General features: G+C 29.9%; 1 protein-coding gene across 1 annotated transcript in view; it reads left to right on the top strand.

The window, feature by feature from the left end:
- Window positions 1-23,887, top strand: part of LOC100167288 (protogenin B) — a 41,633-nt gene extending 17,746 nt beyond the window's left edge. Inside the window, exons 2-18 of the mRNA XM_001949063.5 lie at window positions 9,937-10,154; window positions 14,246-14,345; window positions 15,701-15,854; window positions 15,920-15,988; window positions 16,058-16,305; window positions 16,373-16,512; window positions 16,644-16,803; window positions 16,868-17,245; window positions 17,317-17,472; window positions 17,543-17,737; window positions 19,590-19,750; window positions 19,886-20,027; window positions 20,938-21,196; window positions 21,266-21,396; window positions 21,468-21,655; window positions 21,727-22,254; window positions 22,927-23,887. Of these exons, the coding sequence (XP_001949098.2) occupies window positions 9,937-10,154; window positions 14,246-14,345; window positions 15,701-15,854; window positions 15,920-15,988; window positions 16,058-16,305; window positions 16,373-16,512; window positions 16,644-16,803; window positions 16,868-17,245; window positions 17,317-17,472; window positions 17,543-17,737; window positions 19,590-19,750; window positions 19,886-20,027; window positions 20,938-21,196; window positions 21,266-21,396; window positions 21,468-21,655; window positions 21,727-22,254; window positions 22,927-23,097 (3,398 nt within the window). The 3' untranslated portion in view covers window positions 23,098-23,887. The remainder of the gene's footprint in view (window positions 1-9,936; window positions 10,155-14,245; window positions 14,346-15,700; window positions 15,855-15,919; window positions 15,989-16,057; window positions 16,306-16,372; window positions 16,513-16,643; window positions 16,804-16,867; window positions 17,246-17,316; window positions 17,473-17,542; window positions 17,738-19,589; window positions 19,751-19,885; window positions 20,028-20,937; window positions 21,197-21,265; window positions 21,397-21,467; window positions 21,656-21,726; window positions 22,255-22,926) is intronic.
- Window positions 23,888-27,145: the final 3,258 nt, after the last annotated feature.

Consider the following 27,145-nt stretch of genomic DNA (forward strand, 5'->3'; position numbering starts at 1 on the left):
AATTTGCTATGTCTGTATGTGTGTAAGACGGAGACAACAAATCCCATGGGTAGCATCCTCTTAAGCACCGGAGATATAATATTATGTCGTTCAACGATGCACTATTAATACCGGCAAACCACAAAACCGTTATCGGACAAGCTGAATTTTGAACTCTGTCAGGAAAAAAAGCAATAAAGAAATCTTTTCTGTATCGAGAAGAAACTGAAGAATATACATAAATACGCGTTTTGATCGCACGATTTCCTTGTATATAACTTACTATATACTTACTTCTTTTATATAAAAACGTAAACATGTAATCGGCGAATATTTTAAAATTAAAATCCGTGCCGGTATCCGATTGCATCACGCGTCACGACATACAGAGTGTAACAGGAAGCCCTGAAAAAAAAAATGATGCTACTTTAATGTATGATAAAAATTGTAAAAATTATATGGTTAATAAATTATTTAAGAAATGTACCTGCTGATGTCAAGAAATTCCAAAAAATAATATTTTGAAAAAAGTTATAAAGTTTAAAATTAATTTACTCATAAAAATATAGATATTTTAAAAAAATGTGTTCTAAAATTTCAGATTTAGAATTTGGCTATTTTGAATTTTTCCAAAAAAATGTAGATCAAGTTATTTCATCAGTCAGGTCTTCCTGTTACACTCTGTATATATAGTTAAAAACAAAGATGCTTGATTATCATAAATTTGGGTTTTCAAAAATCCGAAATTATTTCGCGATTGTGATTGTATTAGAAGCCGACCTACGGTAGGTAACGACCGTCCGAATAAAAAAATAAACCGGTTTGCGCAATAATAATAAAAACGCGTGCCCCCGTTGATAATTTGGCCTCAAACGAATTCACCTGCCGAATACACACGCAATAACCTGGGTGTTTTATAGTAATAATATACGATTTTTTACCGGCGAAATATTTGAAGCATGTGTGCGTGTGGTTTGCAATCGATTTCGAATATATAATATTATTATTATGTACTCATTTTTTCGATTTTTATATATTTAGCACCTATAATATTTTTATTTATTAATTATTAATATGTACCTATATTATATAGAATAATTGATTTTTACACAAGCAAATATTATTTTATGATTAATATCCGTTACATGTTTGGCCGTTAGGGATTTGTATTATTATTATTGGGTAGTGTGTAGTTGAGTAGGAGGGATGCTTTATACGCTGACAAAAGGCTAACGCCTGTTAAGAAATAATAAAAACTCCACAATGATGATGGCATTGGCCTTGAACAGGACGACGAGGATAGTGAAAATATCCATCAGCGGTGGCACACGCGGTTGATACGATAAAAGACGTAATAGTCCACTCTAAAACAACTTACTGATGCTGCGCGCAGCCGAGGTCATCGTCAGAACGGATTATTACTATTTTTTTTTGTTTTTGTTGGTGATCGAGGGGGGATAAAATAATATAAATTCTAAGATAACTTATTATTTTTTATTTTCTTATTCATTTTATGTGATATTAGTAGTTGATATAGGTTAGTATTTATTTTTAACCATTAGTGATTCCGAGTGTTTGCTAGGCGCATTGTATCAGTGGCGTATTTATGGGGAGAGTCCAGCACTCCAGCCCCCCCCCCCCCAAAAAAAAAAAATGGGATGATGACGCGTCCTCAATGATTCGTAATTTCTGATTGAATAAAAAAAGCCCGTGATTAACAGAATATTATTTTTTTATTAAAATAATAAGAGTAAATAAGATTTTTGTTTTATGATATCACGTGATATATGTTTTTTTTTATTGAACAAAGTTTATTATATATTTACGAACTGTATTTAGGTACATGTTATACAATAAGTAAATTTGATGAGATTTGATTGACGTGAAGGAGAAGTCACCCAGTGGCGGCGGCACCCTTTGTGATAAATGTGTGTTATAAATTTAATATTAATAATTTACCTATTCGAATAGATATAGATGGTCGGTCGGGGTCACTGAAACGCTAGAAGGGCGTCACCGTTTTCGGCCAAAATGTACCCTCCCTTTTCGGCCAGTGTCACTTTTCGGCCCAAACATACTGTTCCTTTAACAACTGAACTTAACAATTTTTATATTTAATTAAATATAATTGTATCCAAAAATGTGATTTTTTGATAAAAATTATTACCTACAACTAAGTGAAAAAATAATAAAACAAAACAATTGGAAATAAAATGGTTTAATGTAATCGGAAATCTTAATATTTTGAAATATTCATGAAGTCATATTTTACTATCATAATTATTATTATATACGTTCACTATTACCGATATGTATTATATGACTATATAATAATTTTTATTCGATTAATGTATTATGTAAGTAATAACATTGATTATAAATACCAGCGGTGTATTTAGGAATTTTGATAGGGGGGGGGGGGGTTGAAATATTTAATAATAGGTACACTCAATAAATACGAATATAATATAAATTTTTAAAATCCCCTAACTTGTTGATATTAGCATTGATTATAAATACTATAGTATTTATAATCAATGATATTAGTGTGGATCAAGGTGAAATAAGAATTAATACAAATTGTATAGTACCTAATAGCATTTATTATAAATTCATACTAACGAAAATCCCGCGTTTAATACGATAAACAAAAAAAATAGCTTTATAATACAAAATCCCGTTTTCTATTTTTTTGGATGCTCAGTTCATCGATAACCTTATACACAGGATTGAACAAAGAAGTGTATGTGAGACTTAGCCCGGCTTTAAATGTTTTGTATGATGCACCACCCACTTTTAAATTTTTCATTTTAGATAAGTGTGTTTTTAAAAAAAAATTTTTATTTTTTTATTTTCTACTTTTTAGTTAAAATTAAATTTTTTTATTAAACGTTTAAAAAATATTTATGAAACAAATCTCTTATATTTAATAAAAAGAATCAAACTACTGATGATTATGATTTATTAATAAATAAATAAGTTTATGGGGTCAAAATTTCATTATGAGATCATTATATTTATAATATATTTTGTTATTTTACAGTACTTATAATTTATTGTCCTTCATTTACAATTTCTTCCGATATATTTTGACGATGTTGTTTCATTCTTTCGATTTCATCCAAAGCTGTACCACTGCAGAATCCGTGTAGGGGGGATGCCGGGGACTTCGGGGCATTTGTTAGACCTCAAATTCGGTTTTAGCGATTTTAGATGACTTTGCACACTCGTCATCGCTGACCTGGAGGTCCGGGTCCCAAAATCACAACGGATTATTGTATTGTCATCCAAGACCAAGGTCTATACCAATTTTCAGAATTTTTCATCGTCAAAAAGTGCCTCAAATCGAGTGCGCAAGATTTGATTACAGACAGACAAACAGACGTGAAAGTGAACTTAAAAAAAGTGTGTAAAAATACATTTTTTTAAAAATATTTTACTCTATTTTACTATAAATTTCTATATAAATTTATCAAAGCTTCGAATTGCTTAAAATATGACAAAAATGTCCTTAAAAATGAAATAAAATTATAAAATGTAGATATAATAATATTCACTACAATACGACAACGACAAATGTCATGTAAAGATAAAATCAGATAGGTACTAACTTAGTCTGTGGTAATTTCCAAGTTTTAAGTCATCGGCATAATGGTCGACAAGAAACGATAATAAGTGAACTAGTGTGAAATCAGTAAAAATGACTAAAAATGTCAAAAAAATTACTTAAAAAATAATAAAATGCAAAATAAAAATTAGATATTCAGATTCACATGCTAATGAAACACATTTGTGGCCAGGAGAGCATCGTCTAAAAAGTTCTAAAAAAAAATGCAAAATGTATTAACTTCCGAGCCCTAGTTATAATAAACAAAGTATATAATAATTACTATTTAATTTATAGTTATTATTCAATATTATATAGGAAAATTGATAAAATATTTACTTCTGTCATACTATTTATTAAGTATTAACTTAATACTTCATAAAAACTTGAAAAACGTCGTTCAGTTGTATAGCAGTGATACCGGCAAAGTATAAAATAATTTCAAGAGTTCATGAATATTTGGATAAAACTCTTTATCACAAACATCTAAATCATGTAACCCAGAGGTGAATACAATGTTTTTAGTCACTAAAAATAAACCCATGCCCTATGGTTAATCTACAGTCTTCATGGTAATTTTGTTTTTTTTACCGACCATTTATCGGGTTTATTATAAAAACTCATGCATGAAAAATAATTCGCAGAAAATTCAAAAATACAGTATACCATAGAGGTAGGTATATGTTTTTATTTTCCGATATATTCTTCTTCTTCTTCTGGCCTATTAATACGGACCATTGAGGTCCTTTGCCGCTTCCACAATCCTTCTCCACTGATCCCTATCCGTTGCCATGTCGATGCTGAAGGTGATGTTTATTTTTGACAGGTCTCTCTTGACCGAATCAAACCATCTCTGACGTGGTCTCCCCCAGGGGTCTCTTTCCAGTTGGGTTCCCCGCCATAACCTTCCGTATGAGGCATCCTTCTGCCCGCTATACGTGGCCTGCCCATTCAATTCTCTTACTACGAACGAATTGGCATATACTTGGATTGTTAAAAAGTCTTTGTATCTCGTCGTTCTTTCTTCTTTCAAATATCCCTGAATTCACATTATACACTGGCCCATATATTTTCCTCAAAGTTTTCCTTTCGAAGCTTGAGAGTTTTTCTTCATCTCCTTTTGTACTTGCCCATGTTTCACATGCATATGTTGCTATGGGGCGCAAATATGTAATATATAACCTCTCTTTCGTTCGGCGCGACAGAAGCTTTGATGAGAACATCTCTTTCATAGCGTAATAGCTTCTATTCGCTGCGCACATTCTAAGCTTGATTTCTTGGTGCATATTATTTTTTTCGTTAATATTTACACCCAGATATTTAAATTCTTCCACTTGCTCGAATGAGTATCCATTTATCTTGATATTATTCTTTGGGGTCACCTGCCTTGACATTACCATATATTTTGTTTTGGCTTCATTAACTAATAAACCCATATTATGACTAGCTATAAATAGTTTCTTTGCCTTTTCTTCAATTTCTTTCTGGGATATTCCTAGAATGACGATGTCATCCGCATATGCTAAAATTGTGTTAACCCCAATTATTTCCATCTCTTGTTCCTCCCGGATGTCTCTTATCACTTTTTCAAGTGCTAAGTTAAAGAGTACTGGCGACAATGCGTCTCCTTGTCTCAAGCCGGTTTTACATTCAAAATTTTCAGATGTCACTCCCATGAAACGTACTTTGCAGAAGGTCTGTTGGTTGCATATTTCAATTAATTTCACGATTTTCTTAGATATTCTAAAATTTCTAATTGCAATCCATAATTGTTCTCGATCTATACTGTCGTACGCTTGTTTAAAATCTACGAACAGAATATGAAGATCTTTATTGTACTCGTAATATTTTTCCATTAATTGTCTTAATGTAAAAATATGATCGGTGGTAGACTTTCCTCTTCTAAATCCAGTTTGGTATTCTGCTAATATTTCTTCTGCATATACTTCTAGTCTTCTTAGTAATGTCATTGACAGTACTTTATACGCCGAGTCCAACAAATATATTCCACGATAATTCGACACTATCCCAATATCTCCTTTCTTAAAGATTGGGCAAATTATTCCTGTCTTCCAATCATTAGGGATCTGTTCGTTACGCCATATATCACTTATCAGGAATTGCATTTCTTTCATTATATCTTTCCCCGCTATTTTGAATAGTTCCGAGTTTATGTCATCTTCTCCTGAGGCTTTGTGATTTTTTAGATTTTTGATGATATCTTCGATTTCTTCCAGGTCTGGTTCTCTACATTCTGGTTCAGCCGTTTGAAAGATCAGTTCTTCATATCTAGTTCTGGTGCCTTTATTTGTCTAACTCGCGTTTAGTAGGGTATCAAAGTGCTTCCTAAAATGTTGTAATATGTCTCCTGGTTCCGAGATCAGTTCATTCTGGTCGTTTTTTAGAAAGAGTGTATTGTTTGAAACCTTGCTTAAGGTACTTACAGTGTTTGAAAAATTTTCTTGGGTTATTTCTTTCTTCCTCAAGTTTTTCTAGTACTTTCTTTTCAGCTAGACTTTTTTCTCTCCTAATTGTCTTATTTACTATCTCTTTATAATGTTTATATTTTGCTTGATTTTCTATCGATGAATTTTGTATCATGTTCAAACGGGTTTCATTACGTTTTTTAACCGCTTCCAAACATTCATTATTGAACCAATTGTTCTTTTTGCTGGATCTCGATTCTGTTTTGAGATTTTCTATAGCGGAGTTTATAACCTTTTTAATAAATGTCCATTTGGTTTCATGACTATCTGCTGCAGTGTTTTCTACCCTTTCATTTATATTTCGAAGTTTTTCAGCTATTCTTGTCCTATATTGTCTAATTTCTTCTGGATCTTTAAGTCTATCTAAGTCTATTGTATTTATTTTATTCCTACCTTTATTCTTCTTCCAGCTTACCGATAGTTTTTCAGTTAGGGTCGCTACTACCAAGTAATGGTCAGTATCCCCGTCTGCCCCTCGATAGCTACGAACGTTCTTAAACCATGAACGATGCAATTTATCAATCGTTACGTGATCGATTTTGTTTTTTGGTGTCGCATCCGGGGACACCCATGTCTGTAGATATCTTTTCTCTGAAAGCAGGTACTGCTGATGATGATATCACGGGACATCGCAAAACTTATAAAACGGGCTCCATTATCGTTGGATACGATGTGGAGGCTTTCTTTGCCGATTGTTGGTCTAAATACATTTTCACGGCCTATTTTTGCGTTCATGTCTCCAATTATTATTTTGATGGCGCGTCGGGGAAGTGAATCATATGTCCTTTCCAGTTCTTCGTAGAAAGCGTCTTTAGTTTCTCCGTCTTTATCTTCTGTCGGAGCGTGGCAATTAATTATTATTATATTCTGGCCACTAATTTTTAGGCGGATGAAGCATATTCGTTCGCTTATGGCTTCAAATGTATTGACGTTATGACGTTAATAGTCTATCGTTTATCATAAATCCAACTCCGAATTCATGTCTCTTATCCCCACATCTACTGTAAAAGATTGTTGTTTCTTTATGTTTGATGCTGCCATTACCCGGTCATCTCATCTCTTGTAGTGCTACAATTTGCAAATTATATTTTGTTATTTCATCAATAATTATTCTAGAATAATAATTCTGGTTTGAAAAGGGTTCTAATATTCCAAGTAGGTACCAATCTGTAAATTCCTTATGGTTTTCCTGTTTCCGTTTCCATTTCTGTTATCCTTAATCAGTGTTCGAGGCTTGTTTAGATGTTTCTTAACAATGAGGTGTTTTTAGAGTGATGGGGTGTTGGCCCATCGACAAACCTTCATTAATGAAGGGCCCAACATTGTGGTGATGGTGCTTCAGTGACGAGATCTTAATGTCCACCTTCTTACCTGGGACGGCTCGAGGCCCTTCAGGCTTCACCATCACCGGTTAACTGAGGTCCACGGGGTTGTCACACCCGTTACTCAAAAAGAGTACCCCATGCGGATATATATGTCGCATATATATATCAAAGCGGTCAAATTTCCACGGCTAGAACATATAGAAAACAGATATACCTACTTAAAACTTATAAGTAGTATCATATTGAGAAATACAGAAAATAATTAAACTTAACTTAACAAAAAAAAAAGGTCAAGGGGGGATCTATCCCCCATATCCCCCCTAGTGATGTAAATTTTCATGAAAATCCGCCCCGCTAGAAGATGAGATCCCGGAGTTGATTTTCGTTCTGTTTTTTGCTCCCTAAAAGAGAATGTTAGACCTCGTGCAGTGTGGAACAGGAGAATAAGATTTTTACTAAGAGGATACTGACTGGTTCAATATATTGTGTCGTGAAGTATGTTCATATATATTGTTCAAAAACGATCAAAGAGTTGCAGGGAACTGTATATTTTTAAAATACATGTATAGGTAGTGATTTTAACTCGCAGTATAGCATCGAGTATTTAATGTTATCAGTTCATCATTAATGAGTATGTAATTATTATACGATGACGGTGATGACAAGTGACTGGAATGAGGCTGATGGCTATTTTGAAGAAGACCTTATCAAACGCACGTGGTTTACTGTGCACAATATGCACTACTAGGAATTTGCGGACATGCGGTACGCTATAATAGTATAATATACATAATATAGGTATTAATATATATTATATTATACTTTTAAACAATGTCGTCGTCATTATTGTTTTGGGGGCGTGGGCGTCGCAGGGTCGCTGCCGTCGCATTCCTGCAGCAATATTAATGTGCTCTCATCGATCCGACCTAGTGCATATTTGCCACTTTGATTCCTAAGAACTTTTTATATCACTACTGCCTTTAATCCTTAGGATTTTTCGTTTTATTTCATTTTTAGATGATGTATAAATCAATGTATTTCGCGATAGTGGCGTAGCCATGCCCCCTCCCCCCTCCCACAAGAGTACAGAATTATTTTTATATATAATCAGAATAAAACTGTTAATTTGTTTGACATTAACAATATTTATGTATAATGTTTTGGATTTTCCCTCTCCCTTCCAAAATCCTGACTACACCACTGTTTTCTGATCATAAACGTATCGGCAGTTATTATTAGGTAAGTACGTATAACTTCTGTTATTACGGATATTCAGCTGCAAATCGTCATCGTTATGAGTGTATTTTTCTTATGTTATATGAAAATTGTATGTTGTATTCTACCGTAGTTGTTTTTCTACGTCGGGGGCAACAGCGAAGTAGTATTTATTATAGGTAGTCGGAATTAAGCGTGGGATTGAAATAAATCTTAAAAAAACACCGTATACAATTCATATTGATTAATCTTAAAGATAAAAAATTATAGCAAAGGAGTTGACTTCCTGCATTGCAAATCGTAACTGTTTGTTCAATTAAAAATTAGCTCTCGGGGCTTGTGAGATCGGCGTATTCGATATAGGTATATAATATATATTTGTTATACTTTATAGTTTCTAGTTCATGGCATATCAACTATCATTGACACTGTGCATTGTTCTAATGTTCTCTGTTATTACTTATTTATAAATTTCGATATCTCAATAATATTATTTCTTTATCATTATAGTTATTTGTTGTACGCCCGTACAACGCGTACAATATAATATAATATACAATATTATTCTATTCTGTGATAATCTAGTTATACACCAAAATGAAATGTACTTGTTAAAAACAGTCTAATGATCAATACTTTTTATTCAATTTTAATTTTCTAACAACGTTATAAATGTGTTCTTTAGTATCTCCCTTCATTATATATTTAACTTGCCCCTTTCATCCAGTATTTCCCGACTTATGATAATCTAGTAGACATAGTTTCCCGTATCAATAAAAATGTTATATGCAAAGTATGGATTTTATGGGGCCTTGCCCCTCAACAACTACTTAGTCTATACTTGAACAAAAAAAGACAAAAGTCACTAAATAATTAATCGATTAAAATGTTTTATAAAAATATTTAATGTGTTATCAATTTCTATAAGTTAAAAATCGGAAATTGTTTTTTGTTTTTTCTAAGGACGTTCTAAAAACTGATAATACTGCATCAAAAAGTTTGTAGTTATAGTTGTAATCAATTGTTCATTAGTCATTAAATTCGATTTTGAGGTTGATTACAAAACATTCATAGAAAATCTACTTGAAACCATATTTTTAATCTATGAAACGTCTGAAACATTGGCAAAGAACGAAATTGGCTTCATAATTATTTTTCAGATTTGTAATAAAAATATGAATTTTATGAAATTTACAAAAAAAATAATTGTATAATGTCCTATTAATTATTTGAAAGTGCATAATTGGGATATGTGATAATATATCTGCTATAAAAAAATGTCTACAACCTATCTGTATAATTTATGTTGTGTTTTATTGAACAGCACGAGCGGACATGATGACCGACATTGGACCAGACTCAACGTGGATCACCGAGCCACCAGAGGGTGGCATTGCGGTCCGCAGTAAGCCTTACACGTTACAATGTCATTCAACCCTGCCGAATGCCACATATCTATGGATGTACAACAATCGAACTTTAGATCTAGTCAACGACTCGCGGCGTCAGATTCTTCCCAACGGCTCTCTGTATTTCAAAACCGTAAGCGATCTATTTTTTTCTGTTCTAGGGAGGAGTAATGGGCTTGATGAATGAGTGATTTAGTTTTTATATACGCGTTTGCCTACAGAGGATTTATATATTTCCTATATGTGTTTGCAAACTTTATAAAATAGGTAATACAATTATAATATACAGTGGCGCCGAACTATATTTTAAAAGGGGGGGCAAGTAAAAAGTTATACGGACTACCACTTTCGTTTATGTCTGCTTCAGTGCTGCATATGTATCCATTAATAGCTTATTAGCAACATAATTCATAAGTAGTTTGCTGGGGTACCCACGGACCCCCACGACCCCACCCACCAAAAAAAAGGGGGGGCGGTTGCCCCTCTTGGGTTATAGGTTCGGCGCCACTGATAATATGTAACCATAGTTCAATATACTATATTCTATTATATAATGTAGTATTGTATAGATAACTACGCCAACATTATAATATGTATCAATCGAATACATGACACAGTGTATGCACTTATACTTTATGTGCATTATTCGTATCTAATTTCAGAATAATATATTCATATAGATTATAATATATAAAACTATTAAAAATATATACCTATAAATACTATATTATAATCAATGGTATTAGGTACAGTATGATTCACCAACCCACAATGTTTCCTTTAATAATGGATTTATTTAAATTCTTACTTTTGGGGTAAAAATGGTCCTTAAGACGTGCTTATACTTAAAAATTCCAAAAAATTATAATTTTAATAAATTCATTATTAAAAAAAATGGTAGTAGCATGCTTGGTGAATCACTCTGTACATAATATATAGGTTAGTAGTTTATATCCATTAACTAAATTAGGGGTATAGGTACTTATTGGATTAAAGGCACTGGATAACTTGTAAACTTGTTGCTGTTTTCATATTATTATTATGTTATAACTTATAGTTACATATTTTAAACTAACATTTAATTGAATATTGAATATTATTAAATATTAATATTATTACACTCATATTAATTAGTTGGTCAATCGTAGAAACATAACATATTATATGAATAAAGGCGGGTTCACAACTACCCGTGTTGTGTCGTGTCGTGTGAATTGTGAATTCCGAATCAGGACGATACCAACTTGGTATCTAATCAAAATATAATAGATACCATAGGTATTAGATAGATAAGATAACAGTAAACAAATCTACCAAGGCGTAAACATTGTGACCAGCACGATCAAAAGTTGAATTAATTCAACTTCGCGGTAATCGCGGTATCGTGTTGATCGACACGAACATATTTTATTATCACATTTTGGTGAACCAATCAGAAAAAACGATTTTGCACTACACCACACGACACGGGCAGTTGTGAACCCGCCTTTAGTTATAGGTAGGTTACTCGGAAATAAAATTGATCACTGACCTGTGTAACTAATGGTCCGAGACCCGAGTATTTATTTATTTATAAATTGTTATTATGATAGGACTTGTTTATACATAGATAGATCTAAATTTTATTCATAAAAATAAGTAGGCAATTTTAACGGAAAGTAAAAAATTCTGATCAAAAAAGTGACACATAAAAAATGTGTTGCTTGGACTAATCAACCTATTTGTCGTCCCTAAAACTCCGCTATATACGAAGGAATCACATTATTTAAAGATAGAATTTTGACAAAATTTATCAAATTTTAATTCGAATAATTATTTTGTAGTTAAAAATTTATAAAATGTTCAACTTTTGTATCTAAGAATTGAAAATTTAAAAAAAGATTCCACATAAGTAATTAATTCTGTTACCAAAAAAATCGAAAAAATACATTTACACAGTTTATTTTTATAGTCATTTTAAGTTCAAATTTGGACGAAATTACATATTAAAAACCTAGAATAACTATTTTAGTTATTTTGTTGTGATTGTATAATATTATTCGTGGGTATACTTGAAATGTCTAAAGTATACTATTATTATATATGTATGATAGTATCACGGTTTGTTGTTGATGTATAACGCGTTATAAGTACCTAATAGATATGATATGATTAATTTTGAATTTTTTATAGGTAGGTATCTATTATAGGTCAATTTTTTTTTTAATACCATAGACTATATAATATTATGTCTTATACCTAGACTGACATACTGTCTCCGCTCAGAATCGTTTTTCTTATACAATGATATTATATCATTGAATTCAAATTTATTACCATCCATTATGCAGTGACCCACTTGTAATCTATTGTACAGCAGAGCGACATCCACTTACCCACCTTTTTTAAATTTGTTTTGTACATATTATTATTTAATAGGTAATCAAAAACTCAAAAATTTCAAATCGTTTTATACATGTGGTATATTTATTTAATAAAGGGTGATTTGGTGGTTAGGAGGGCTTTGCCCCCCGCAGTTCTGTTTTCTAAAAATTATCTGGACCCTCCCCATGACAAATTCCTAAATACGCAACTGGCGTGGTAAAAATTATATTAGTGCATAAATATACATAAAATGATTTATGTTTGTGTGTGTGTGTTTTTTTAATGGCGCAAATGCTATCGTTATACGTCCATTAAGTGCAGAAATTCGCATATTATCGATTATTTATTGCTCCTAGTAAAATGTAGAAAAAGTTTTTTATAATTTAAATCATATCAATACTAGTTATTAACTATAGAACTTCCATGATATAGGTATGTTATAATATGCCAGTCATTGCCGTATCTACGGGGTCATATTCCACCCGGAGACCAAATTGTGTACACAATACAACATATATATTATGTATAATAATATAAATATAATATATTGTGCACACTGAATGTCTATTAAAAATTGTATATCCCCCCTTGAAAAAAATTCTAGATACACTACTGATGCCAGTTGCGTGCAAACGGTGGGAAAGACAAAAAATAAAAAAAGCGGATAAGTGGATGTTGTTCTGCTGTATAGTAGGTTACAAGTGGGTCACTGTAATGGATGGTGTTAAATTAGAATTCAATGATATAATATTTTATATTATCATTGTATATAAAATCGATTCTGAGCGGAGACGGTTTGTCATCCAAGGATATTTTATATTATATTGATATTATTATTATTAATACGGCACCTAGCTGGTTAGTTGAATATTGTATATAATAATATACTTTAGAAGTTTCAAGTACCCACAATAATATTTTTAGATGAGAACAAAATAAAAAAATTGTTATTCTTGGTTCTTTATTATTTAACATAAAATAGCTATAAAAAAAAACAGTGTTTTTATACTTTTTAGATTTATTGGTTACAGAATAACTTACTTACGTGGAACCTTGTTTTAAATTTTCAATCCTTAGCTATAAAAGTTAAACATTTTATCAATTTTTAACTACAAAATCATTTTTAAATTTTACATTTGATAAATTTAGTCAAAATTCGAACTTTAAATACTTATAAAAAAATATTGTGACTGTATTTTTAATATTTTTCAACTGCTATTCTAACAATATATCAGGAGCCTTGTATTAAATTTTCAAGTATTTTGACCCAATGAATACAATTTTATTGACATTTTTTTGCGTAAAAATTCACGTTTTCCTTAATTTTAGATTCTGAGTGGAGCGATTTTATTTGTTTTTCCTGGCGCTTTTCAAAATTACTGGGAATTTTAAATTATGACTTCCCGAATGTAAAACCAACTAGATTCACTTTCCGATTGAACAAGATACTGAAGTTGAAAATCTAAACATTATTTCCCCTACTTATCGTGTATACATACATAAAAAATAAAAAAAAGTACCCATTGTAAAATCATCAATTTCATCGCTCCGGTCAGAATCTACGAACTCAGCTTTGAAATGGTTAATGGTTAGAATGAAACTATACCATTATAACGTTTTTATTATGGTCTATGATAGAACTTATTGCGTTGGGTGATGTATTCCGATAAACAATTGTACATAATTTAAACCCCCCTCCCCTGCAAGAAAATTGAACTCCAATGTAATATGTTATTGAGTATCGTTTATTTATTTTATTATTCCACACGCGAATTTTCAGCTTAATAAATGGAATTCGTTATATCTGATTAACACGTCGTTTACGTTTATAATATAATATAATATCATTATGATTTATAGGTGGTGAACAAAAAATGGGGCGACGCGGGATCCTATAGATGTATAGTACAAACTCCCCACGGTGCAGTTTCCTCAAAAACAGTTACATTGCTCACGGCAGGTAAATATTTCAATTTTAATTTTTTTATATTTTGAATATGATTGTTGAAATTGCCTTTTGTTTCCACCATACATTCTATATAATATATATTATGCTCGTTGACCTAACTCTACCGCGACATTTTCATTATACATTTATACTAAGTAATGTATACCACGTTTAATGTTTATCTTTATAAGTACTAAGATATTATAATATTATACTGTATAATATACTATGTCACTATGATATTATATACTACATACTATGTTCTATACATCTATATATTCATATAAAGATATAGTATTATAGTATGATGTTGGATAATTTTTAAACTCTGATTTAGTTTAGTACGTGGGTAAATAAAAATACAATTTGAAGCCAGTGCGGCTGTATTATTATTTATTATCATTGCAGTTTTGGTAGATGAAGTGTATGTGCAGCGTTGCTGAACATAGCGATCAGTAGAATGTAACAAGAAAATTCGAATTTTTTTTAGTAATTTATTTTTCCACGCCGTTTTACGTGACTCGTAATAATACGATGTTGCGGATTGTCACATTATGTACGTTTCCAATTATTATTTTTCACGTTCGACTCGCGTACTCTCAGTGCTAAATATTAAGTCACGTAAAAATATAATTCAATACATTCCCATTTTCGACAACTAACAATTTGTTTTCGTCTCGCTTGATTATTTTAATGGTACGTGAGACGATGACGGTTTGTATACGAGTAGTTGAAACATGTATTATAATGAGGCGCATGCTTTTTCGCTGTAACGTGGTGGTATATGGCTGTTCTAATTGAATTCTAATAAATTACAGATTAGTGTAATAGAGTAATAGACTATTCATTTGTTTACAACTACCGTTTATGGAATTTTATAAATTCTTTATATCTTGCTCGTGTTTAGTACCTATTTTTTACATGTTTGCGGTGTTCTGAATTTTTTATCAACCCATTGACACTATTGGGTTTGAACGTTTGTAGAAACAACAGATAATAATCTGCATTGTCCACTAGAATATAAATTTTATATTTTATATACCACATGCTACAATTTAAATACATATTACTTTTTTTATTTAACAAATTACTTGAGGGATGCCCACAATAATTTAAAGAATTTTGGAAATTTCGTGTCATGTCTTAAACATTTCTTCATGGTCCAAACTCTAAAATTTCTTTTTTATTTATGATTTACCTAACCCTGGGTATATACTTCAATTTATCTGTTTGAATAACAATTTCTTGAAAATAAAATAATTTATCTAAAATATTTATTATTAGCTTAATGAATCTACTCTTTGTACCTATATAAATATATATCACCATATTTAAATGATGAATATTTTTTTCCATATTTATTTCAGTTATTTATGACTTTGATGTATCACCATCCAATGTAACAGTTAGTTCAGAAGCTAGTTGTTCTGTTATTCGATTTAACTGTCATGTAAATTCCGTTCCTTTAGCAACTATTACGTGGCAGAAAAACGGAGTTGTTTTGTCCAGTAACAATAAAAAGTAAGTATTAATGATTTTAATAAATTGATTTTTATTCTTACATTTCTTTTTCTTTTTTTCTATAGGTTTGTAACTAAAGTTCCTGGTGTACTATATATTAAACAAGTTAACGAGAATGATGCTGGAGAGTATAGGTAAATAATAAATTATTAATTCGAAATATTATTGAATCCGCCAATTTAATTTATAAAACTTTAACTTAGATGCGTAGGAAAAAACCATTTATTGAACAAGACAAAATACAGTGCAGTTGGTAATTTGACTGTCAACAAGATAAACACTGGAGGATCTTCTGGACCAAAATCAGATATCCAAAAATTAGCATTCATTTCGCCGAATGTCTTGAACCTGAATGTCAAGTATGTGACTGAAGGTGAAAATGTGACATTTGAGTGTGCTGCTACTGGTGTTCCGGCTCCTCAGCTCAACTGGTCATTTGAAAACTCTACAGGTTAACTAAAAACATTAATTAAATTTAATTAAATGTTTGTTTGTATAAGCTTGGCTATTATGTATAGGACACAATACTATGCTTAATAATGAAGGAACTTCTGTCAACATATTAAGTTTAACAAGAGTAAGTTTTAAGGATTCAGGAATGTATAAATGTCATGCATTTCAGTCTGTAACAGGATGGCCGGATCTGCCACAAACTCAAGTAATATATATATATATTACATAGCTTTTTGAATTTATTTAATATTACATGCATTGTACTTGCTACTATTGTGGGCCACATCAATTTACACAGGACAATAATATTGTATTTGCTTCTTACTTGTTTTATAGTATTTTCAATTAGAAGTTATGACACCTCCTAACATCACTATTCCACCAGAAACACAAACCATGCCTATAGCAAATACTATTCGCTTTAGGTGTGTGGCTGAAGGTAATCCCACTCCTAATATAACATGGTATCACAATGGTCAACGTTTGAAGTTAAATGGTAAGCAAATCAAGTTTTGATGGTAAATTGGCTCAAGTCAATAAATTGTTTTGTTTTACATCAGGTCGTATAAAGGCCAAGAGCAAACAACTTTTATTAGTTAGTAATACAGTATCGAATGACTCTGGATTCTATCAATGTTTTGCTTCTAACCAATATGGGACTATATGGGCAGGAGCAATGCTCAATATTAGCTCATCCCCATTTGAACCAGCACCGCCTATTAATATCAGCTGCCGTACATTATCTCCTACTCAAATTCAAGTATCTTGGCGAAAATCCCCAACAGATATCCCTGATGATCCGCCTATCCTTGTTCACGATGTTTCTACACAACTTGGCACTTCTCACGGTGGTGTGTTATCATCATCATCTGCTACTGTGTCTACAGATAATGCAAATAAAGTATCCAGAGCTTATTCTATTCATTACATGCCTACAGGTACTTGATTCTATTTTTAACTTGTAGGTATTTCTTGTCAATACAAAGCTTAACCTTATTTTTGATTACAGATGGTGGAGAAGAAACACAACAAGTTAGTGTAAACCATTCTATTATTGTAGAAAAATTGAAACCATACAAAAACTACACTTTTTATGTACGAGTCTATAATGGTAAATCTGGATCTGATCAATCTGAAAAAGTCACTTGTAAAACTCAAGATAGAGGTTTGAACATTTATTGTAAAAATCTTTGTATTTAAACCCATTTAACTAAAAGTGTATTTGTTTCTCATAGCGTTACAAACAGTTCCAGAACTAATGGTTACTACTGCTCTTAGTCCTATATCAATATACATAGAATGGGCTGCAATTAACGTAAATTTGGCGAATGAAGCCATTACTCATTATCAAGTAATGTGGAAACGTTTACATTGTTCATCGAATTATATACAATTGTTGGATAATGATGCCAGACAATACACAATAACAGGTAATTCACCAATTTTATCAATTAAAATTAAAAATAGAGCTCTTCAATCACATATCAATCAGAACCCTCAAGATGCAGTAAAAGTGAAAGTGAAATGTATACAATGGTAAAAAGATTGTGCACTGTACACCAGCAGGTCTATTGCAGTTAGAATAATGGACACATGTTGTATTCTCTGAAGCAACAGAATTATTATCATTGATATTGTACCATCGTATTGAAGATTTCTTTTTCACGCTATGCTGCCCTTATATTTCTAATGCGATCATGTGTGACCATAATCTAGTTATAAACTCCATTGGTAACATAATATCATTTGATTTTGTTTAAATTTAAATATATATACCAGTACACAATGAGTATACATTTTTAAATAGCACAGCTTCACTTAAATTTTTTGAATTTTTACTGAGCAATGTATAACAAATACAAACAATACAACAATACATTGTAGTTAAATTGGCTATCTCCCAATATGCGGTCTACTAATAAACTGTGGTCTATATAATTTTTTTTATTAAATTCAGCGATTTAACATGAAATAAATAACTATTAAAATACAAGAAAGGTGGACAAGTTGGTACCGCTCTGCTGTACAGTAGTTGTAATGGATTTGTTATATTTGAATATAATGATAAACCATTGTATACGAAAAATGGTTCTGAACGGTTAGCGTAGTACTTCTAATATTATTATTTTTTATTCGTTGCTATAGTGATAGCAAATCGTTAGAAATTAAATTCCTATTTTTAACGGTTTTTTGTAATTTGTCTGTAGTACTGTAGTCTGTAATACTTGGAATTTTTAATTTTGACATCCCAAAAGTACCAACTAGGTTCACTTTTCTATTAGAAAAGATGCTGATCTCAAAAATCTAAGCATGCCTACTATCCGAAATGTTGCTGACAGACAGAAAAAAAAACACCCATCATTGTAAAACTAATATAATATACTCTTTCGCTCTGCTCAGAATCTAAAAATTATATAATTATTATTAAGAACTGTTACGTTTATTAATTTAACTGCGGATTTTTCAGTTGAAAATATACTTTAAAATTATATTACATACATCTTAAAAAGTTGATTATAATAAACTAAACTAATCAAAGCGACTTGGTATAATATACGCAACTAAACTGCTCTAAATAGTTACAATTAATTGGGTTTCATGTCCCATCATTTAATTCAAAAACTAACCCTAGTTTTCATGTCGCCTTTGATATTCTAAATAGTTTATTCTTATTTATCCAATATGTTGCTTACCCTAGTCATGTAGTTAATTAAATAATTTTAATTTTAATTATGATTTTCAAACTGAATATACATTTTAAAATAACTGTAAATATTTGTATATTTGTTATATTTATAAATTAATTTACAAAAATATCCGATGTATTCTGCGCAGGTGTTAAACTATAAATAAATAAACTGTTTTTACCTACGTTCAACCATACCTTCTGATAGCAATTACAATTATATTAAGTTTGTTTTTACATGTACTTGAATAATTTATTATATTTTAATGCTTTGAATGAAGAAATTTTCCACACGAGTTGAACTATATACCCACATTTCTAACTCTAGTACTGTACAAAAGCAAATTTTACGTCAAATTTTTATTACTGTTATTGCCTTTTAAAACAGCCTCACTCAAATTTACTTGTAACAGATGAAACCAGAATACTCTTACTACATTTAAGGTACTGAAACCATTAAAGCCTGTAAAAACATATTTGGTCTCAATAAAGTCCTCAATTTAACAGAGTATATAATAAATATCATTTTTTTTTTTACATAATAAACATACGTTTATATTACCTATATAATTTTATATTTTATTTTCGGTTTTTAGGACTTAAACCAGGAGAACAATATGAAGTGCAAGTATTAGGTGCAACACAAAATGGTTTACCTAACATTAATTTTTCATGGCATTTAGTTGAGTTACCCAATATTAATCCTATATTGCCCATACCTATTTTAAGATTTAGCATTGACCAATCAATTATAAAGGTATGTTGTCTTTTAATGTTTACAGAATACTAAATTACAATATTTTTGTATTATTCTTTGATGATTTGTTTTGACAAAATGAGAGAAAATTCAAAAACAATGTATTTATTGTTTCTTATTAAATATTATTTACAGCTTTCATGGTTTGTCAATGATCAATCAATTAAATTTGACTCGTATAAACTAATGTATCGCATCACTAGCCAAACAAACCAATCAATGATGACACTACACATACTCAGACCAGACACAAACAATCATAAAATACATTATACCAGTAAGTAATTTTTAGTGGTGTTGGTGCACTATTTGTTTTATCTCTCTTCCTGACCCATGCACATTTTGTATTATTATGTATAATATTAGAATAAATCTACCTATCAAACTTAAAGTAAGAATATTATCATAGCACCTACGTTTCTATCATAGTCTTTCATTAGAATTTTATTGTACAGAACTTATATTTTATTATTATAATGTACATATATTATGTATACATCTATATCCCAGACGTGTGTGTCATCTTACAATCGTTTTGTATTATAGCATTGTCCTAACCATGTATACTCTGTTCAAAATGAGGTCAGACTGGGACAGTGACTGGTTTTCGTCCGGCGGCTATGAGTCAGATACTTCTCCCACCATGTCAACTACCTGGTTTAGCATTTGTAACAAAGCCACGTCCATGCGCCTTGGCTGCCCGGTACTGATCTCATTTGGGATAGAATATAGATATAACTATTTATTATTACATTACAAAATGTAAAATAATAGTCCTTTAGCCTACTACAACATAAGTCAACGGTGGCAGCCTGTGCCCGGGCTGCCGCAAATGGTCATTATTTAATGAATTTAACGTAACATTAAAACATTAATTTCAAAGTGAGTTATAACTGTAAAATATTATGATGGGCTTTGTTCTGTATTTTATATAAACATTATTCACAAAAAATTAAAACATCAACAAAAACCTTTAAAACCCCCAGATAAAAATATTCTTACCTTTAGGTTAAATAATAGGTTAATTCGTTTTATTATAATCAATATAAAGGTAACGACACAATTAATTTAGCCGAAAGCAAGTTTGGTATATTGTGTGTGCGTTAGACAGAGAGAAAACAAATAGTGGATTGACACCATCTTAAATACAACTATATTTTGAATTGTCATTAATTTTAATTTTTTAGGTGATTTAGATGTTTATGAAGTACTATTAAACTGTGTATCCGAAAGCGGTGAAGGAGAATCAGTATCTAGAACTATAGCGGTAGCGTTAGATGTATTGTCACCACCATCTCAGATCGAAGCTGTTGCTACGTCACTCCAGACATTGAATTTGTCATGGGTTAATTCAGATTCTGTTAGTCCATTGTCTTTGCTGTCTATTATTACCTACAATCTAGTATCAGATTTTTCTCAGAAATCCACTACAGTTATAACTGATTTGTAAGTAACAAAATATGTTATATTTTTAATTTTCTAGAAAATTGTATTATTTAATTGTTTGTTTTTTAGGGGTGTATCTTCATTTGAACTATCAGGACTTAAACCTTATAGTTTATATGAAATCAAGATAGCAGTTCAAGACCAAAATAACAGAAAAAGTGAATTCAGTCAAAAGATACAGATACGCACACTTCAAGGAGGTATTTTATACAAAATAAAAAGCGCTGGTCTCTTATATTTCTATAATTATAAAATATTTTTTACTTTTCAGTTCCTGGTATAGTAGAACAAATAGAATTACAGTGGATAAATACTAGTACTGTTCGCATAACTTGGGTAGAGCCAATGAAGTCAAATGGTGTAATTATGGGTTATTATGTTTCATATACATCCGATCTTCATATACCACCTACATCCTGGGAACAGCTAAATGTCTCTCGTCATAAAAACTCATTAGATGTATGTATTTAATGTTTGAACTTAATTTTTGAAATACAATATTTATTATTGACTTTAATATTATTTCTTAGTTGTATGGCTTAAGCAATAACACACAATACTTCTTTATGGTACGTGCTGCTACTGATGCCGGATTTGGTCTACAAAGTGGCATATTTTCCATTACTCCATTAACTACACTGATTAATCTACCGGTTAATTCAAAATATCCCGCCAATTCACCAACCTTGTATATAGAAGATCAGCAGCTATTAGGTATAGTCATCGGTAGCGTGATTGGAGTTTGTTTCATGATGATATGTGTTACAAGTATTGTATTGAAACGTCAATGTGTGAAAACTGAACGAGAACGAGATCCCCAACAAAACTCAATGGGTACTGATATGGCATTCTGTGCTCAAAATCTGCGACCATTTACTATTGATCATGATCAACACGAAGAAAGTGTTCCTTTAAACGATGTAAATTACATTACTAGGCACATTGAAGGAAGAAATCGATATTCAAATAACATGTCTGGCATGGCGTTGCCACTTCTTGATCAAAGTAATCCAGGAGATCATGACATAACAAATGTCCATATCATTGAAAACCCTCAGGTGAGTTTACTTTTGTAGCATTGTAATTATTGTAAACAATTATTATAATAATACTTAAGAGGACGCTACGCAGATATTTGTTGCCTCCATCTTACAAGCGCGTAACATAGCAAATTTTACACTCAGCAAATCACGTTTAATTCTATTAGTTTAAAAATTAATATGAATTTTGACATCTTATTACATTTAAAGCTAAGATTATTATCTAGGGCATCTCATAGGCTTATTGTTATATTTTAATTATAAAGCAAAATTATGAGTATTTTAAGATGTACAAACATTTTACAATTTTAAAAACTCGCTTTAAAATTAAAATATAATAAAAATCCCTATATAATAATCTTACCTTTAAATTTTAATTCACTCTAATTTTTTGAATTAACAGAGCTAAACGTGATTTGCTGAGTGTAAAATTTGCCTTGCTATGCACTTGTAAGATGGATACAACATATGTCTATGCAACATCCTCTTAACCCATTAGCGCCCAGCATTAACATATTGCAACGTTTATAGGCTCTATTTAAAAAAAAAATATATTTTATTTTAATATGAGTGTATTTATAGAAATAGTTAACAAAAATTTATTGAAAATTTAAAAAAAAAATAATTTGGGTGCTAATGGGTTAATTGTATCAAAATGCTTTGGAACTAATATATATGTTTATATTTTAGTGTACTGTTGATGTTGATGGTTATGATGTGGACAGTCTATTAAGCGAATCAGCTGAAGGTGGTGCAGGCACTGAAGAATCTGGTTGCAGTGACCAACTGGCTAAGAGCCATAAAGGTGGTGGTGATTCCAGTGTGGTTGATGATGGATTTCATGAACATGTTATGAGCTAAAGAGAATGTTGGTTGGTGTGTATGTAATGGTATAAATGATGTGCCAAAACTGAGACATAATAATAATATTTTTATGTATTCCCTGAGATTCACTAAAGTTTGTACTATTTTTTTAAACTTATATGATGCATATTATAACAAACATCACCAAAAATAAAAATAAATGTCTGGGTTTTACTGACATCACATTATGCATGTTATACCAACAACATATTATGTTGGATTCAACCTGGAAGAATGTAGGCCACTATTAATTATATTTTAAATGGTTTTATTATTATTATTATTATTATTATTATTAGGAATAACTATGTATGATTACTCAAAACACTTGTTTTGTGTTTTATTATTTTATAGTTATTTAGTTCGCTACTATGTTTAACTTTTGATGTGTAATTTTTGGATTGACTTCTTGAAATTTTAATCCCTTAAATTTGATTTAATAATTTTTTTAAAACAACGCCTCAACTTCTTACCATTTTTAATCATTATTTTCTTTAGGGATTGCGATAAAAAGTGAGATACATACGTACATTAAAAAAATATTGTTAATATAGTTTATAAGTGTTTTCCTGAATATTATATCTATATTTTTTTTTAGACTATTTAGTTATTAGGTTTCACTGAACCTCACAAATATAGTACAATTAATATATATTTTATATGTTTATGATCTTCTGAGTTCTATCAAAGTTTTTGGTATCAAATAACCATTGCTATTCTTGGATTTTTTCCTGTTTCATTTTTGTGCACATTTTAAGTTATACATACATAGTGTCCATCACCTTAACTACAAGCCAATAGCTTGCCAAAAACTTCAATAACATAAATGTTTACCAGTATATAATCCATTATATAGCTTAAAACAGAATTTTGTTCATAATAATAATGATATTAATAATAATAATAATGTTATTACTATTACTATAAATTATAAAGTATAAAAAAGTTATGAAAAAAATTGATTTTTTACATTATAAAAGTTGAACGTATTTTAGCAGTTTTTCTGGTATATTTTATATTAAGAACTAATGTTTAATTTTGTTTGTTAAATTGTTTAATTTACAACAATATATATATATGTATATATATTATATATGTAGTTCCTATTCCCATGAATATTTTACATTTTGAAAAAGAGAAATACTTACAATGGAACTTTTTCTTTAGAGATATAATAATGGATCTCAAATGGCGCTTAGAATTGAAAAGGTTCTTTTGTATATTGTATTTACATATACACATACAAGTCAATTACATTATCATAGATATTCATTCCCTATTGACACATTCCAAACAGGTTGTGATTAATTTATCTCATTATTTATATGTATATACTATATATATATATATATAATATATATGTACACATGTGTATATATATTAAGTTTATTTCAATCTCCGATAATATTTTTACAGCCTTTATGTACTTAGTGTATAATTTATACATATTATTTTTTTATTATTATTATTCATTTTTTTTGTTACATTTAAAGAAGTAGGTACAAAATATTTTTTTAAGTTACAATGCTTAAGTTTTTATTTATTTATTTAATTGTTAAGTTTATACTTGCCAACGTTCATTTTCATTCAAAAAAGCAATTATGAAATAAGATGTTTTTTTTTTCATGTTTACTTATTAAATTGATATTACTATGAGTGAACTGAAGAAGTGATCATGAAACTACCGTAAACTTCTATGGTTTTCATTACAACGATGATTATAATTATGTAAAGTATAAAGATACTTCACAAGTACCTGATAGTTTTATTAAAAATGTAATGCAACTCATACTTATATTTTGTAAATCGTGTTGAATATTTATGAGATCAACACAATTAAAAAAAAAAAAAATACACTATTAATGCTAATTTATTTATAAATATTTAAAAAATAAGCCAAGGTACTTGTATATTTTTGATTATTAATGTTAATTATCTTAGGTAGTTTATAATCAATGGCTATAATAGCATAGCTGTGTTTAAATGTGTACAAGCTGAACTCAATTTTTTTTATAATTTCAGTAAAATATGTAATGGCCTATTTTGGTGCTCTTTGACAAACCAGGAATTTAAAAAATAAAACCAATATAAATATATATTCTTTTGGCACCTTTGGCCAATTTTATTTCTATACTAACAACTATTTGTCAGAATATTTTATTATTATATAATTATATTGCGATGTTTAAAACATTTTTAATTCAAGTTTATGTTTGTTTAAAAAATATATATATTATAAAACAATACAATTACATGTATTATATTCTTGTTTGAACAAAATTTTTTTTATTAAATCTTGGTACATTTTAAACGTATTTTTATATGGTAGCTATTAGTAAGTTAAACATTTTCTGGGCCTTTTTTTGTAGCTCGTCAAAAGTATACTGTTTTGAATTTATGGTAACTAGTTCTAAGTGTATGGAAAAAGCTCATATTTAAGGTGCTTCAATTAAAAATTATAATAACTTTTTTTTATAATACACAGTGTTCATACACAAATATATTTATATAAATACCATATATACATGTAAAGACTGCCACAATTAAAGAAAATCTGATTGGAATATTATTTTGTACAATAGTCAACATAAGTATATATTATATTTGCTCCACATTTTTAAACCCTATTTGATCTGTTTGTATGAGAAAAAATGGTACAAATTTTTTTTTCAATGTCTTAACAAATATGATAATTTGATCTATATTTATATACTTTTTTTTTCTACAAATAAAGCTGTTGTATGATTTTTTCCGCTTTGTTATTTTGTAATGATTTGTTATCGCGTTAAAATAAATTAAATATTTTTATGTGAGTTTGGTTTCTGCAATACCTTTCACCCTGAAGCAATAATGCTGTACATTTTTTTTTATGAATCTTATATGTATGTTAATCATTTTTTTGTCATGTGTTTTTGAATATTTACTTTAATATACATTATACATATAACGTAATATATTTTTCAACATAGCAATCCAATATTCAATATATTTGTATTTGTGTTTCTAGATTGCAGTTAGATACATAAACTAACTACCTAGGTACCTCATTAGAATAGTAAGTTGTTGCAGTTTATTTGTTTTATTATTATTATAATTTGATGTTAATTGTACCTATTTGAATTGAGTTTATATGTTCTTATGTGTTGTACAATTAGTACATCGTTTATATTAAAATTAAAATTATATAAATTTAAAAAAAAATATATTATGGATTTTCAAATACTTTATTTATCCCTACCACATTATTGTCATATGATATTTACTATTATTGTTTTAAAGGGAATGATTTTCTGTTATTGAAAACTAAAAATATTTTTCAACCAAAATTGCAAAAGGCAATATGGTTAAAAAAATTCTGAAATTATCTCCACCTCCAAAAATCTGTCAAATACAAAAGAAAACATTTACAAAATAGTAACAAACTAATATTAATTACAATAAATGTAACTTTATCATATTAGAGGCCTTGTATCTTCAAAATCTTCAATATTGGATCATTATCCTTGGCCCTTAGTTTAATTGGTACTAAGAAATAGTATTAAATCATTTTTAAACATTCCAACATTGACTAGGAAAAAGTTAGATTTTAAGAAAAAAATAATGATGGACGGGTTAGCCGGCAAGGAAAGTTTTCCCAAACCCAAATATTGTGTCATCAGCTATTTGTCTATAAGACTATAATATTATGATTTATGATTTACGAGTTACGACCTTTGTTGTCACTTGTCATTCAGATAGGTACTATATAAATAAAATATAGAAAGTACCGCCTACCTTCCTAAATTACGGGCTGAGCCTTTTATTAAATTGCACTTACATAAACATTTACATTTTCCAACATCTGCCGGGCCTACAACTACTCAAAGGAGTGAAAACGGCGAATTAAAATCAATCCTTAAGAGAACGTGATACCCGCATGCGTTGTTTCCGTCTTACAAATGCGTAGCATAGCAAATTATACGCAAAGCAGAACACGTGTAGCTCCGTTAGCTTAAAAATTAGAGTAAATTTACCTCTTATAAAATCTAAAGGTAAGATTATTATC

This window comes from Acyrthosiphon pisum, chromosome A1, assembly GCF_005508785.2.
Source record: "Acyrthosiphon pisum isolate AL4f chromosome A1, pea_aphid_22Mar2018_4r6ur, whole genome shotgun sequence".
NCBI lineage: Eukaryota > Metazoa > Arthropoda > Insecta > Hemiptera > Aphididae > Acyrthosiphon > Acyrthosiphon pisum.